Source organism: Corythoichthys intestinalis, chromosome 13 (genome assembly GCF_030265065.1).
Source record: "Corythoichthys intestinalis isolate RoL2023-P3 chromosome 13, ASM3026506v1, whole genome shotgun sequence".
Lineage (NCBI taxonomy): Eukaryota > Metazoa > Chordata > Actinopteri > Syngnathiformes > Syngnathidae > Corythoichthys > Corythoichthys intestinalis.
The window spans coordinates 4,616,291-4,629,021 of NC_080407.1; the positions used below are offsets into that span (position 1 = coordinate 4,616,291).

The 12,731-nt window shown below is 39.8% G+C and overlaps 1 protein-coding gene across 1 annotated transcript; it reads right to left on the bottom strand.

Annotated features, from left to right (window-relative positions):
* Positions 1-86: 86 nt before the first annotated feature.
* On the bottom strand, positions 87-11,820 carry optn (optineurin). The gene is made up of 13 exons (XM_057855149.1): positions 11,658-11,820; positions 8,475-8,590; positions 8,215-8,411; positions 7,981-8,142; positions 5,895-6,046; positions 5,724-5,820; positions 5,561-5,670; positions 5,335-5,484; positions 5,182-5,266; positions 4,959-5,117; positions 690-832; positions 553-623; positions 87-490 (listed from the first exon to the last, which is right to left on the bottom strand). Exons 2-13 carry the CDS (start codon positions 8,584-8,586, stop codon positions 396-398), a joined length of 1,533 nt encoding a protein of 510 aa, XP_057711132.1. The 5' UTR covers positions 8,587-8,590; positions 11,658-11,820; the 3' UTR covers positions 87-395.
* Positions 11,821-12,731: the final 911 nt, after the last annotated feature.

Sequence of the window (12,731 nt, forward strand, 5' to 3'; positions counted from 1 at the left end):
TTTTTGGGGTTTTTTTGTAACTAGGAAAACACGATTAAATCATTTCGGAATGCACTCATGCGTACTCATTCATCTGATATATGAACTGTCCTGAATACATTTATTGCCTTGCATTTACAGAGTAGTCAGCTAACATTTCTTAGTAGTGGTTTGGTGGATTAACAAGTTGTCTAGGTATGAGCGCTCCAAAAAACATACCTGGTAATACAAACAGATTCAAAGTCTCTTACCTTAGTCAAATGTTGGCATCAAAACATAAAGTTGTGAATCTAGCATATAAACAAACAGGTAGACACAACTTGAATTCTTTGATTCTCATCATTAAAGAGGGTACAACCAGAGGAAGACTAAAGATTAAAGTGCAAATAGGGCTAATAATGATATCCAAAACATGACTAGTTGATGCAGTCCATAATGTGGATCTGCAGGGAGTCCAGGTCTGGCAGCATTTCGTTGCACTTCGGACAGACGTTTTGTTGCCAGTCGGTTCCTGCGAGACAAAACTGTTGAGCAACGAACATGGAACTGAACCCCGCAAGAACAATAACATACCTCTTGCCAGCAAAGTTGGACTTGGGTTTGGATTTGCCACGTGCCTTCTTTGCATGGTAATTAATGAATCTCTGTGTTAAGAGGAAATGAAGTTTAAAAGGATATTACATAGAATCTTTTTTTTTTTTTTTACATACCGGCCTCTGGCATTCAACTCCTCTTGCATGTGGGCGTTTTGCTTCCTCAGGTACTCCAGCTGGACAGCCAAACGCTCGCGTTCCTCATGAAGTTTCTCTCTCGCCTCTCGCTCGGCGTAGAAATCGGACATGTAGACCTCGGCCTGCCGAGTTCCAACTTTTTTGATTAATACAGGTAGTCCCCAGGTTACGAACTAGTTCCGTTGCTACGCTGGTGACGTAAGTCGTAATTAACCCTTTAAGTACCCCTAAACCTCAAAATACCTATGCAAAAAGTTCAAAGTATTATATTTTGTTTATTGATGGAGGATACACTGCCCTCTAGTGGCAGCGTTGAGTCTAGCTGGACTGTCGCTTTGTATGACTGAGGAGACTCCTCTGACATGGATAAAAAGAAAGCTGCACTCTGGTTCGGCTGAGCCTGTAATTTGTTTCGGCTAATATACAGTGGGGCAAATAAGTATTTAGTCAACCACTAATTGTGCAAGTTCTCCCACTTGAAAATATTAGAGAGGCCTGTAATTGTCAACATGGTTAAACCGCAACCATGAGAGACAGAATGTGGGAAAAAAAAACAGAAAATCACTTTGTTTGATTTTTAAAGAATTTATTTGCAAATCATGGTGCAAAATAAGTATTTGGTCAATACCAAAAGTTCATCTCAATACTTTGTTATGTACCCTTTGGTGGCAATAACGGAGGCCAAACGTTTTCTGTAACTCTTCACAAGCTTTTCATACACTGTTGCTGGTATTTTGGCCCATTCCTACATCCAGATCTCCTCTAGAGCAGTGATGTTTTGGGGCTGTTGTTGGGCAACACTTTCAACTCCCTCTGCAGATTTTCTATGGTGTTGAGACCTGGAGACTGGCTAGGCCACTCCAGGACCTTGAAATGCTTCTTAAGAAGCCACTCCTTTGTTGCCCTGACTGTGTGTTTGGGATCTTTGTCATTCTGAAAGACCCAGCCACGTCTCATCTTCAATGCCCTTGCTTTTCACTCAAAATCTCTCGGTACATAGCCCTATTCATGCTTTCCTTTACACAGATCAGTCGTCCTGGTCCCTTTGCAGAAAAACAGCCCCAAAGCATGATGTTTCCACCCCATGCTTCACAGTGGGTATGGTGCAATTCAGTATTCTTTGTCCTCCAAACAAGAGAACCTGTGTTTCTACCAATAAGTTCTATTTTGGTTTCATCTGACCATAACACATTCTCCCAGTCCTCTTTTGGATCATCCAAATGCTCTCTAGCAAACCGCAGACGGGCCTGGACGTGTACTTTCTTCAGCAGGGGGACACGTCTGGCAGTGCAGGATTTGAGTCCCTGGCGGTGCATTGTGTTACTGATCGTAGCCTTTGTTACTGTGGTCCCAGCTCTCTGTAGGTCATTCACTAGGTCCCCCTGCATGGTTCTGGGATTTTTGCTCCCCGTTTTTGTTATCATTTTGACGCCACGGGGTGAGGAGGGAGTTGAAAGTCTGTGTTGCCCAACGACAGCCCCAAAACATCACTGCCAGAGGAGATCTGCATGGAGGAATGGGCCAAAATACCAGCAACAGTGTGTGAAAAGCTTGTGAAGTGTTACAGAAAACGTTTGGCCTCCGTTATCGCCACCAAAGGGTACATAACAAAGTATTGAGATGAACTTTTGGTATAGACCAAATACTTATTTTCCACAATGATTTGCAAATAAATTATTTAAAAATCAAACAATGTGATTTTCTGTTTTTTTTTTCCATATTCTGTCTCTCATGGTTGAAGTTTATCCATGTTGACAATTACAGGCCTCTCTAATATTTTCGAGTGGGAGAACTTGCACAATTAGTGGTTGACTAAATACTTATTTGCTCCACTGTATGTTTGTGTATGCATTTGTAATTAAGTTTAGGGTTACAGTTTCTTGGGTTATGCGTGAGCGATTTGCTATGAGAATTGTAAATACCTTCACATTCGTTGCATTTAAGCTAGCGGACTTTTGTTAGGCAAATTAGGTTAATTTAATCTACAAAATTTACCTATTGATCAGACTAGATGGACATTTCATTGTTAAAATGCGTGTCGTTTTGACCATAAGTGTACATATGTGTGTTTCAGCTTTACAAATTGTCAAAAGAAGGAAGTTAAAAGCTTCGAAAACCACACTTGTCTTGTTTGCCGTCTGATAAGATGTACAACTTCTCGTTTGGACAGAACACGTCATATTAATAAAGTAAAAAATAAGATACTGTGAGCAGTGTTGTTAATTTTACTTTAAAAAGTAATTAATTACAGTTACAAATTACTTCTCTCAAGAAGTAATTGCGTTAGTAACTCAGTTACCTGAATGTAAGAGTAATTAGTTACTTGGCAAAGTAACTAGTGATAATTTTCATGTGTTTTTTTCTAAAAAAAAAAAAAACACACAAAAAAAAACAGGTCACACAATGTGAAGTTTAAAGGGTTTTGGGGACAATTGGCCCTAGCCCAATTCTTTACCCTCCACTTAATTATACACAAGGGTATTGCGGTAATTAGATAGTAACCTTCGCTATGTGTAGTCATTTAAAGTTGTGAATCAACCGCTAAAGTTGTTAAAATTGCTCCCGTTATTGCATTAGTTCCCTTCTGTCTACTTTCAACATGTGTAAGTTTTAAAACTGTTTCATCATTTAAAGATAGATTTAAGTCAAGATTTTGCCGATTTAGGAGCATTTTAGATTAAAAAAAAAAAAAAAGTTACTTAGGTTCGCTAGGAAGGATCTCTACAACAGAGCCTTCCTGAGAGGTCTACTGCTTTAAGATGGAGGCTGTTTACTAACGCATGTTTTCCTTAAAACATGTTGCCAATGCAGCCGTGTCTGTCATTTGCATCTAGTCCTATAATATGTGATATCTACCGTATCATGTGGGCGTAGTTTGTAGGCTATCGGCTACAGTCAGGTTTTATTGGAGCCACCTAGCATCGCGTTTGCAACGGCGTCTACCCCGCTCCTGCTCTCCTCTCTCGTCTCCGTGAGTCTGTCTCTCTCAGACTTTTTTTATTCAATTAACGCCTTTCCCGCCTCAGTAACGGTAACGGCGTTGTCATGATGAGTAATTAATTACATTACTCACTACTGAAAAAAATAACGCCGTTAGTAACGCAGTTATATTCTAACACCGTTATTAACAACACTGACTGTGAGGTACAATAATGTACTGTTTACGTGACAAAAAAAAAAAAAAAAGAAAAAAGACTGGAGACAAAATGGCGGACGAGACTCCCGCGTCGTAAAGTCGAAATCACGTACGTCGAAAACCGGGGCAAAGACTACCTGTAAATTTAAATTCATGTAAACAACTCATTTTTTTGTAACACTGCGTGCTCATTTTCCGCATATTTTAATTTACTGGCAATGAGGTAATCATTAAAACCCCCTCCAAAAATTAACCAAGCAAAAACAAATCGCCTAATTGTTTGCATTTCATGTAAAAATGTTATTTTTGACTTACCAGAGCATTGCTTACAAGCCTACCCAACTAACTTAATATGTAAATACATTAGGGCTGTCAAAATTATCGCGTTAACGGGCGGTAATTAATTTTTAAAATTAATCTCGTTAAAATATTTGACGCAATTAACGCACATGTCCCGCTCAGACAGATTTAAATGACAGTAGAGTGAAATGCCCACTTGTTAATTGTGTTTTATGGAGTTTTGCCGACCTCTGCTGGCCCTTGGGTGCGACTGATTTTATAGGCTTCAGCACCCATGAGCATTGTGTAAGTAATTATTGACATCAACAATGGCGGGCTTCTAGTTTATTTTTTGATTGAAAATTTTACAAATTTTATTAAAACGAAAACATTAAGAGGGGTTTTAATATAAAATTTCTATAACTTGTACTAACATTTATCATTTAAAAACTACAAGTTTTTCTATCCATGGATCGCTTTAACAGAATGTTAATAATGTTAATGCCATCTTGTTGATTTATAGTTATAATAAACAAATACAGTCCTTATGTACCGTATGTTGAATGTATATATCCATCTTGTGTCTTATCTTTCCATTCCAACAATTTATTTTACAGAATATAATTTACAGAAAAATATGGCATATTTTATAGATGGTTTGAATTGCGATTAATTACGATTAATGAATTTTTAAGCTGTAATTAACTCGATTAAAAATTTTAATCGTTTGACAGCCCTAAAATTCATAAATATTCATTTTTTACTGAGTTACAGTAATTAAAACCTAAATGAAACAATTAATGAAAGCAGCATATAGTTTTGATTTTGCCAACCTGTGCCTTGAAGACAGATATGGTCTCCAGCTCCTTCTCCTTAGCGAACATCTCCTGCTTCAAGTTGTCGATGCGCTCCTGTTTGACCGCCAGGGCCTTCTCGGCGGCACTCAGCTGGCCTTGGAGATCATCCACCAACTCCTTGTTCACCATGTGAGCCTGCACCACCGTAGTGATCGATTATCAACCCTCGAATGGGTTATTACATCAACGATTTGGGTACCTCTCTCTTTCCCCCCTCCTCTTTGAGCTCATTGTAGTCTTCAAACAATTTAGTGTAGGCGTCCTTCAGCTGGGCCAAGTTGCTCCTAAAAGATGAGAAAACGACACGTTCGCCACGTCTCCTAAAATTCCGTCAAAATGATGTCTAATGGACCTCTCTTCTCCAGCCTTCTTCTGCACCATCAAACTCTGCGTCTGCACGCTGTCCAGTTGAAGCTTCAGACGTTCGTTCTCCGTTTTGACCGCCTGTCGATCCACCAACTCGGCCTTCAAAATGGCCGCCTCGTGCTCCACTTCGCGACATCTGGAAAAACCGAGGTGTTCAAAGACCGCGGCGCAATCTATGCGAGAGGTGTCATTCAAAGTATTTAGCGACGAACCGGTCCTGCAGGTTCTTCTTCATGCCTTCTGCTTCATCCAGCTTCTTCTGAGCGTGCTGGAGCTCTTTGAACAGCATTTTCATCTGGGATTTGATGAACTCGGACGCCACCTGGAATGTTTAATGATCAGATTGATTCAATCAGTTAGAAATTTAGTAAATACCTGGTCACTCTCAGGATTGTTTTTGCAGTCTTCTGTCAAGGAGGTTTGCGTTGTCACGGCCACATTAAGATAGGTTCTCTCCTCCATTACTCGAATCCTGTTAGGTAATGGAAAAAAAAAAACATCAAGCCCACAGTATATAAATTAATAAATTAACCTCGTGAAGATTGCCTTTCAATGGTGGTGTGCAGCTCGGCCTGCAGCCGCTCGGCTCGCTGAGTCTCGTTCCTGAGGGATTGCAGCAGGTTGCTGACGGTCACGTCCTCGCCGTCCAGACGTGACGCTGTCATGCCAACGTCAGGATGTTTGCCACTACCGTCGTTCTGAAAAGACAACCCGGTCTGCTATTTGCGTGTATTTTAAAACTACTATTGACTAGAGATGTCCCGATCCAGGTTTTTGCACTTCCGATCCGATACCGATATTGTTTTGCACTTCCGATCCGATACCGGCCGATTCCGATACAGACCTATCTGAGCACGTGTTAAAGTTTAAAGTTATTTAGCCTCCTTACTTAGTTGTCAGACTCATGTAGAAAAATGTTTTAGTACTCTTGATAACAACTAGCCAGCTGAATTAGGTGAGTTTGAATAACACACAACGGTTGGTAACAAGAAATTGACCTGTTTATTCAGTGACAAACACAAAACATTATAAATAACAAACAGAAATGGCATAGTCAGTCCGTAAAACGTGCAAATAATATTGTAAACTGTCTTAAAAAAGCAAAACACACCAACAACCTCAGTGGAAAATCCCACAAATCCCCCAAGCTATTAGATGCTTTTAATGTTTTGTGCATTAGTTACAAAAAATGTAAAAAAAGCCTCTCAGGTTTAAATAAACGACTATTTCAGTATCAAGTTAACATTTTAAAACAGTAAATAAAATACTCAAGTCTCCATTCTTTATCAGCAGCTTTAAACTACATTCAATTCATTTAATTTTGCGAATCAACTGTTAAAGTTGTTAAAATTGCTCCCGTTATTCCATAATTTCCCTTCTGTCTACTTTCGACATTTGAAAGTTTTAAAACCGTTTTGAAGATAGATTCAGGGTCAAGATTTTGCCGATTTAGGAGTATTTTAGATAAAATTTAATTAGGTTCGTTTGGAAGGTTCAACAACAGCCTACTAGGGAAGTCTTCTGCTTTAAGATGGCGGCTGTTTACTAACGCATCCGTTTTCAATACTTCAATGTTGCTAACGCAGTCAAGTCTGTCATTTTCAATCTAGTTGTATATACATATGATATCTATTATCTCCAGTAAAACGACGTTGACGTAGTTTGTTGCGGCTGTCAGCAGCAGTCAGGTATTCTTGTGTTTTTTTATCCAGCGGCATGAGTTGAGCTAAAGCCGTGAGTTGAGCATCGGCATTACCCGGGTCTATGACAAGCATTATGTTTACTTTCGGGATGCAATGCAGTCAGTTTCTCATTGCGTCCCGAAGACCACGCTGTGTATTAGTATTAGCTTGACTTGACATATTTCAATAATCGGAATTTGGATGTCTGTGAATCGTTCTCGAATCTTCCATGGCCGAATCACTCAAGGATGTAATGACGGTTGGCCATGTTGTACCGTGGTCCTAAGTGTTGGATGGTGCGTCTTTACTCACAAGATATAATGGCTCGTCATCCAGAATGAATTCTTCGGCAATGACTCTTGTTATTCCCTGGGCTTTGGGACTGTCGAGTGCCAGTTTGTCACGCATAGCAAAAGTTTCTGCCAGTGTTAGTTGGGTAGGATCTTTCTTTTTGTCTTCGGTTTTCTTAACATACTCCTCATATTGTTTGTGGTGGTATTTCGCTAAATGCTTGATTAGGTTGGTTGTATTAAAACTAAAACTTCTTACAGCTTCACCACTACACTTGACTTTATTGTGCAATATGTTGCACTCTGCCTCTTCGTCTTTGTCGTCCTTTAAGGTGAAATGATCCCACACAGCTGACATTTTTACCGATACAGTCTCTCGGTAAATTGGGAGACGGTAGTGTAAATGTAGTGTGTTGAAGGTGTGCCGTAAAATGCGGACCGGATTTTAGGGAAACCAAAGCAAAAACTGGAATGGATTAAATCAGTGCGCTGGAAAACCCGGACCAGATAAAAAAAAAAAAAAACTGGATCGGAGGTCTGGATCGGAATTTTTCCGTGTTCCGATCCGATACCGATGCGCATTTTTTTGCCCATATCGGCGTCCAATCCAAATATCGGAACGGGACATCTCTACTATTGACATCTTTTTTTTCGACCCACCGACACAGTGATGACCTCCACGAAGGACTCGTTAGGGGAGTTCTGGTCGGTCTTCAGCTGCAGCTCTGAGTTGAGAGCCACCAGGTCGTTCTTCTCCGCCTGCAGTCGGCTAACCTGCGCACGAAGAGCGTCCACTTCGGCGCTGTGACTGGAGGAGTCCGCCTGTAAAAGCAGTTCATTTTAAAGCAACTCTGGCAAGTCATCGTGGCAGCCCGTCAACACACGTGCACTAACTTGCGAGACGGTCAACATGGTCGCCTCTTGTAGTTTCTTGTTCATCTTCTGCTTTTCATCCTCCAGGACCTCAATATGAGCTTTGCTCTCCTCCAGCTTGGTTTTCATGAGAAGACGCTCCTCCTGCTGCTTCTCACGCCAATTGATCAGATCCTCGAAACGTTCTTTCATGGATAGGTTGGTCTGACGCAGAGCCTCTGTAGGAATGGGAAAGAGCAGTAAAGCGGTTGATTTCAGGTCACCGTCTTCTCTAATCTCACCTTTCAAATTGCGGTTCTCCTGGATGAGGACACGCATCTGAAGCAGCGTCTCTTCCTGAGATTCAAATGAGCGAGAAACATCGCCATTCATCACGGCATCTCCGGATGCCATGACGCTAAGAAAAGTACAAGAAAACAGTGTTAGCCACTAAGGGTGTAAGGGTACATGTATTTGTATTGAACGGTTTTGGTACGGAGGCGTACTGAACGAGTTTCTGACGTAATGTAAACCTTACTTTTCGAGGCTGTGAGTCGATCGGGTTACAATTTCTTTGTGTAGATTATATTTACCCTGTCTTCTCTACTATAATGAGGACCAACACGGTAGGACAGTATAACCCAGAAACGTCAACGGCGCGACAACGTGGCCGCCGCGAGAACGCAGTGAAACGCGGGCGTTAAAGTCAATCAGCCAATGCACACCAGTCACAGTGCGGCCGCGTGTTAGACGCGTCCCAGAAGCGGCTCAACACGACACACGAAAAGAACGGCAGAGTTTAGTATTTGACGCGAGACGCGACCCTCCTGCGTCAATACTACTACCGTTAGCCAGGATCGGGCAGACCGGAAGTCACTCGTGTAAAAATACAGTGGATCCGGTCGATTTTCAAACTAATAGGCAATCGTAACCTACTTTTTGAGTCCATCAGATCTCTTGAGTGGTAGATCGGGGTACAGTTGACTTGTCTTTGTTGATTTACTGCTGTCTTCTCTGCTATAATAATAACCAATACGGCCCTGTGTTCAATACAAAACCCTCCTACCACAACAAAGCAAGTAGGAACTAATATTCACATAGGTACTTAAGTTATACAACATAAAATATACAATATAAATGAATACTACATCACATTTGTAAAATATAAACACATAATAAAATAATACACAGATCCTGCTTACTAGGGGTGTAACGGTACACAGAAATCACATAAAATAATACACAGATCCTGCTTACTAGGGGTGTATATAGGTACACAAAAATCTCGGTTCGGTACGTACCTTGGTTTTGAGGTCACGGTTCGGTTCATTTTCGGTACAGTAAGAAAACAAAATGCAAAATATAAATGTACTAGTTTATTACACACTTTTGTGCTTTCAACAATAGGAACAGTAGCCTATACAAAGCTCGAATTCTGCTCAAAAAGTAGCGGGTATTTAAAGATAATCAACAAAAATTTGCCTTTCAGACCCTGCATATTGGTCAGCTTTCTTTCTGAAAGCAAAAGAAAAAAGAAGTCCTGTGCTAAAGAGAAAAGCAATCCCAATGACAAAGATTTTAACATGTATTTGACAATGAAATGCCTCAATGATTTTTTTTCTTCTTTTGAACGGTTTTCAAAAGCTTTATTGGTGGATTTTCTCAAGGTAAAGCGCCACACAGAAATTAATCAATTTAATTGTGTAAGCAGGATTTGTATATTATTCTTATGATTTAATTACAGGCGTTTTAGCTCATTTCAATTTATTTAATTTAAATGGGCTATTATTTATTTTACTATGCGTTTGTATTTTACAAATGTGATGTAGTATTCATTTATATTGTATATTTTATGTTGTATAACTTTAGTTCCTATGTGAATATTAGTTCCTACTTGTTTTGTTGTGGTGGGAGGGTTTTGTATTGAACACGGGGCCGTGTTGGTTATTATTATAGCAGAGTAGACAACTGTAAATCAACAAAGACAAGTCAACTGTGCCCCGATCTACCACAGATCTGATGGACTCAAAAAGTGGGTTACGATTGCATATTAGTTTGAAAATCGACCGGACCCACCATATTTTTACACGAGTGACTTCCGGTCTGCCCGGTCTGCTAGCTAGTAGTATTGATGCAGGAGGGCCGCGTCTCGCGTCAAATAATAAACTCTGCCGTTGTTTTCGCGAGAATCGCGTTGAGCCGCTTCTGGGACGCAACACGCGGCCGTCCTGCGACTGGTGAGCATTCACTGATTAACTTTAACGGCCGCGTTTCACTGCGTTGTTGCGCCGTTGACGTTTCTTACTGTCCTGCAGTGTTGGTCCTCATTATAGTAGGGAAGAGGGAGTAAATATAATCTACACAAAATAACTGTAACCCGATCGACTCACAGCCTCGAAAAGTAAGTGTTACATTACGTCAGAAACTCGTTCGGTACGCCTCCGTTCCGAACCGAACGCCAAGTACCGAAACGGTTCAATACGAATACATGTACCAGTACACCCTTACTGCTTACACAACTAAATTTATTCATTTCTGTGTGGCGCTTTAACTTGAGAAAATCCACCAATAAAGCTTTTGAAAACCGTTCATAAGAGGGGAAAAAATGATTCATTGAGACATTTCATTTGTAAAATACATGTCAAAATCTTTGTAATTGGGATTGCTTTTCTCTTTAGCACTTCTTTTTTCGTCTTTCTTTCAGAAAGAAAGCTAAACAATACGCTGGGTCTGAAAGGCAAATTGTTGTCGGATTATCTTTAAACACACACTACTTTTTGAGCAGAAGTCTAGCTTTGTATAGGCTAATGTTCCTATTGTTGAAAGCACAAAGGTGTGTAATAAAAAAACTAGCACATTTATATTTTGCATTGTTTTCTTACTATACCGAAAATGAACCGAACCGTGACCTCAAAACCGAGGTACGTACCGAACCGAGATTTTTGTGTACCGTTACACCCCTATTAGCCACACACTAAGCAGTTAGACAGGGTTTTTCCACAACCACTTTGGCAAGTGCTTCCAAATTTGACAATAAGGTTAATTAATGAACTCATCGATTGAGTATGTAATCACATCCTGAAATGACTTAATGCTTCGGAAAGAAACAAACATGTCATGATCTCATCACCAGTCACATGAGAAGAGACTTAAAAAAAGAAAATAAGGGAGTTCAAAGGGCAAATAAACACGCATAGAATGTTTCGTCTCTCATTTATATAAACCTAAAAGCGTTCCTCTTCAAAGCAAGCAAACGGATGAGGATCTGTTTGGATTTAATGCGGTACAGTATGCTCCAGTAGTCACTCATGAAACAGGAAATCTCACGTAAATAATGTTTTTTTTTTCTTTTAATGACCATCTACTTTCTGTTTCGGTCCAAGCGGAATCAACTTCGCCTTTAAACGCACCAAATACTTGAAAACATTTCGTCCGAAATGCGTCACAACCAAACGTGATTAGAATCTTAACATTTCAGAACTAACCTGCGATAACTCGACGTTGGATCCGAAAAAAAGACAGCAACAGTTTTTGGTGAGGTAAAGATTGTTGTTGAACCTTGCGACGTCTTGCTGTTTTGAGTTAGCTTTGCGTACAATATTACAATTTCCCCATGTGTAATTTCGAAGTAAAAAAATAACAGTATCACGAGAGCTGAAACGGCTTTTATTTTGAAAGTAAATGTGACTCACTTCTCTGCTCAAGCCACGTGCTCTTGACAAATTCCCACTTCCGTGAACCGACGTCACTAAGAGGTTGTCTGTTGTAACTGCACTTGATGGTTCTCGGGTTCTGACGGTCTGTGATGCTATGAATTATTGCATGATATGACTAACTACTTTACATTCACGGTTCCGTCACGCCATGCGCAGTTTCATAAAAACACTTTGAAATCAAGGACGTAGGTTTGGTCTTTACATTGTGAGGGACGATATGGCATAACCTGCATGTACACTTTTTGCTGGGAACGAGACATCTTAATGATCAATGCAAAATAAATCTTTATTGACTTACACTTTTATGTGTTTTGGTTCAGCCTACACCGTTTAATTCAAAACTTTGTTTTAAAAAAAAAATACTAAAGAAACATTTTGAAATTTTCTTCATTTCGTTAATCATCTCTTAACTACCCAGGAATGCAAAAAAATAAAAATAAAAAAAATAACGCTATATAATATATATAACTGATAAAACTTCTTTGTCAGGGAGTAACAAAAAATAAAATCAAAACAGAGCCGTCCTTCAGGTAAAACACTACTACTTTTGCCCACAAGCACAGCCGAACTCAACAAAAAAAAAAAAAAAAAAAAAAAAAAAAAAAAAAAAAAAAAAAAAAAAAGTCCTGTGGGCTGCTTTAAGACCACATCAATAAAATAAAAAGTAAAATTGGGGAGAAGGGGGTAAAACTCGGTTCACTACATTTATCACAGTTTGATTAAGCAGCTACCTACTTGAGTTTTGCAGCTTACCAAGTTCACACAGTTTCATGTTATGCTAACTCTGATGCAGGTCGGACTTTCAGCAGCAAAATTAGTGGTGTGTTCCCCACTTCTACAACA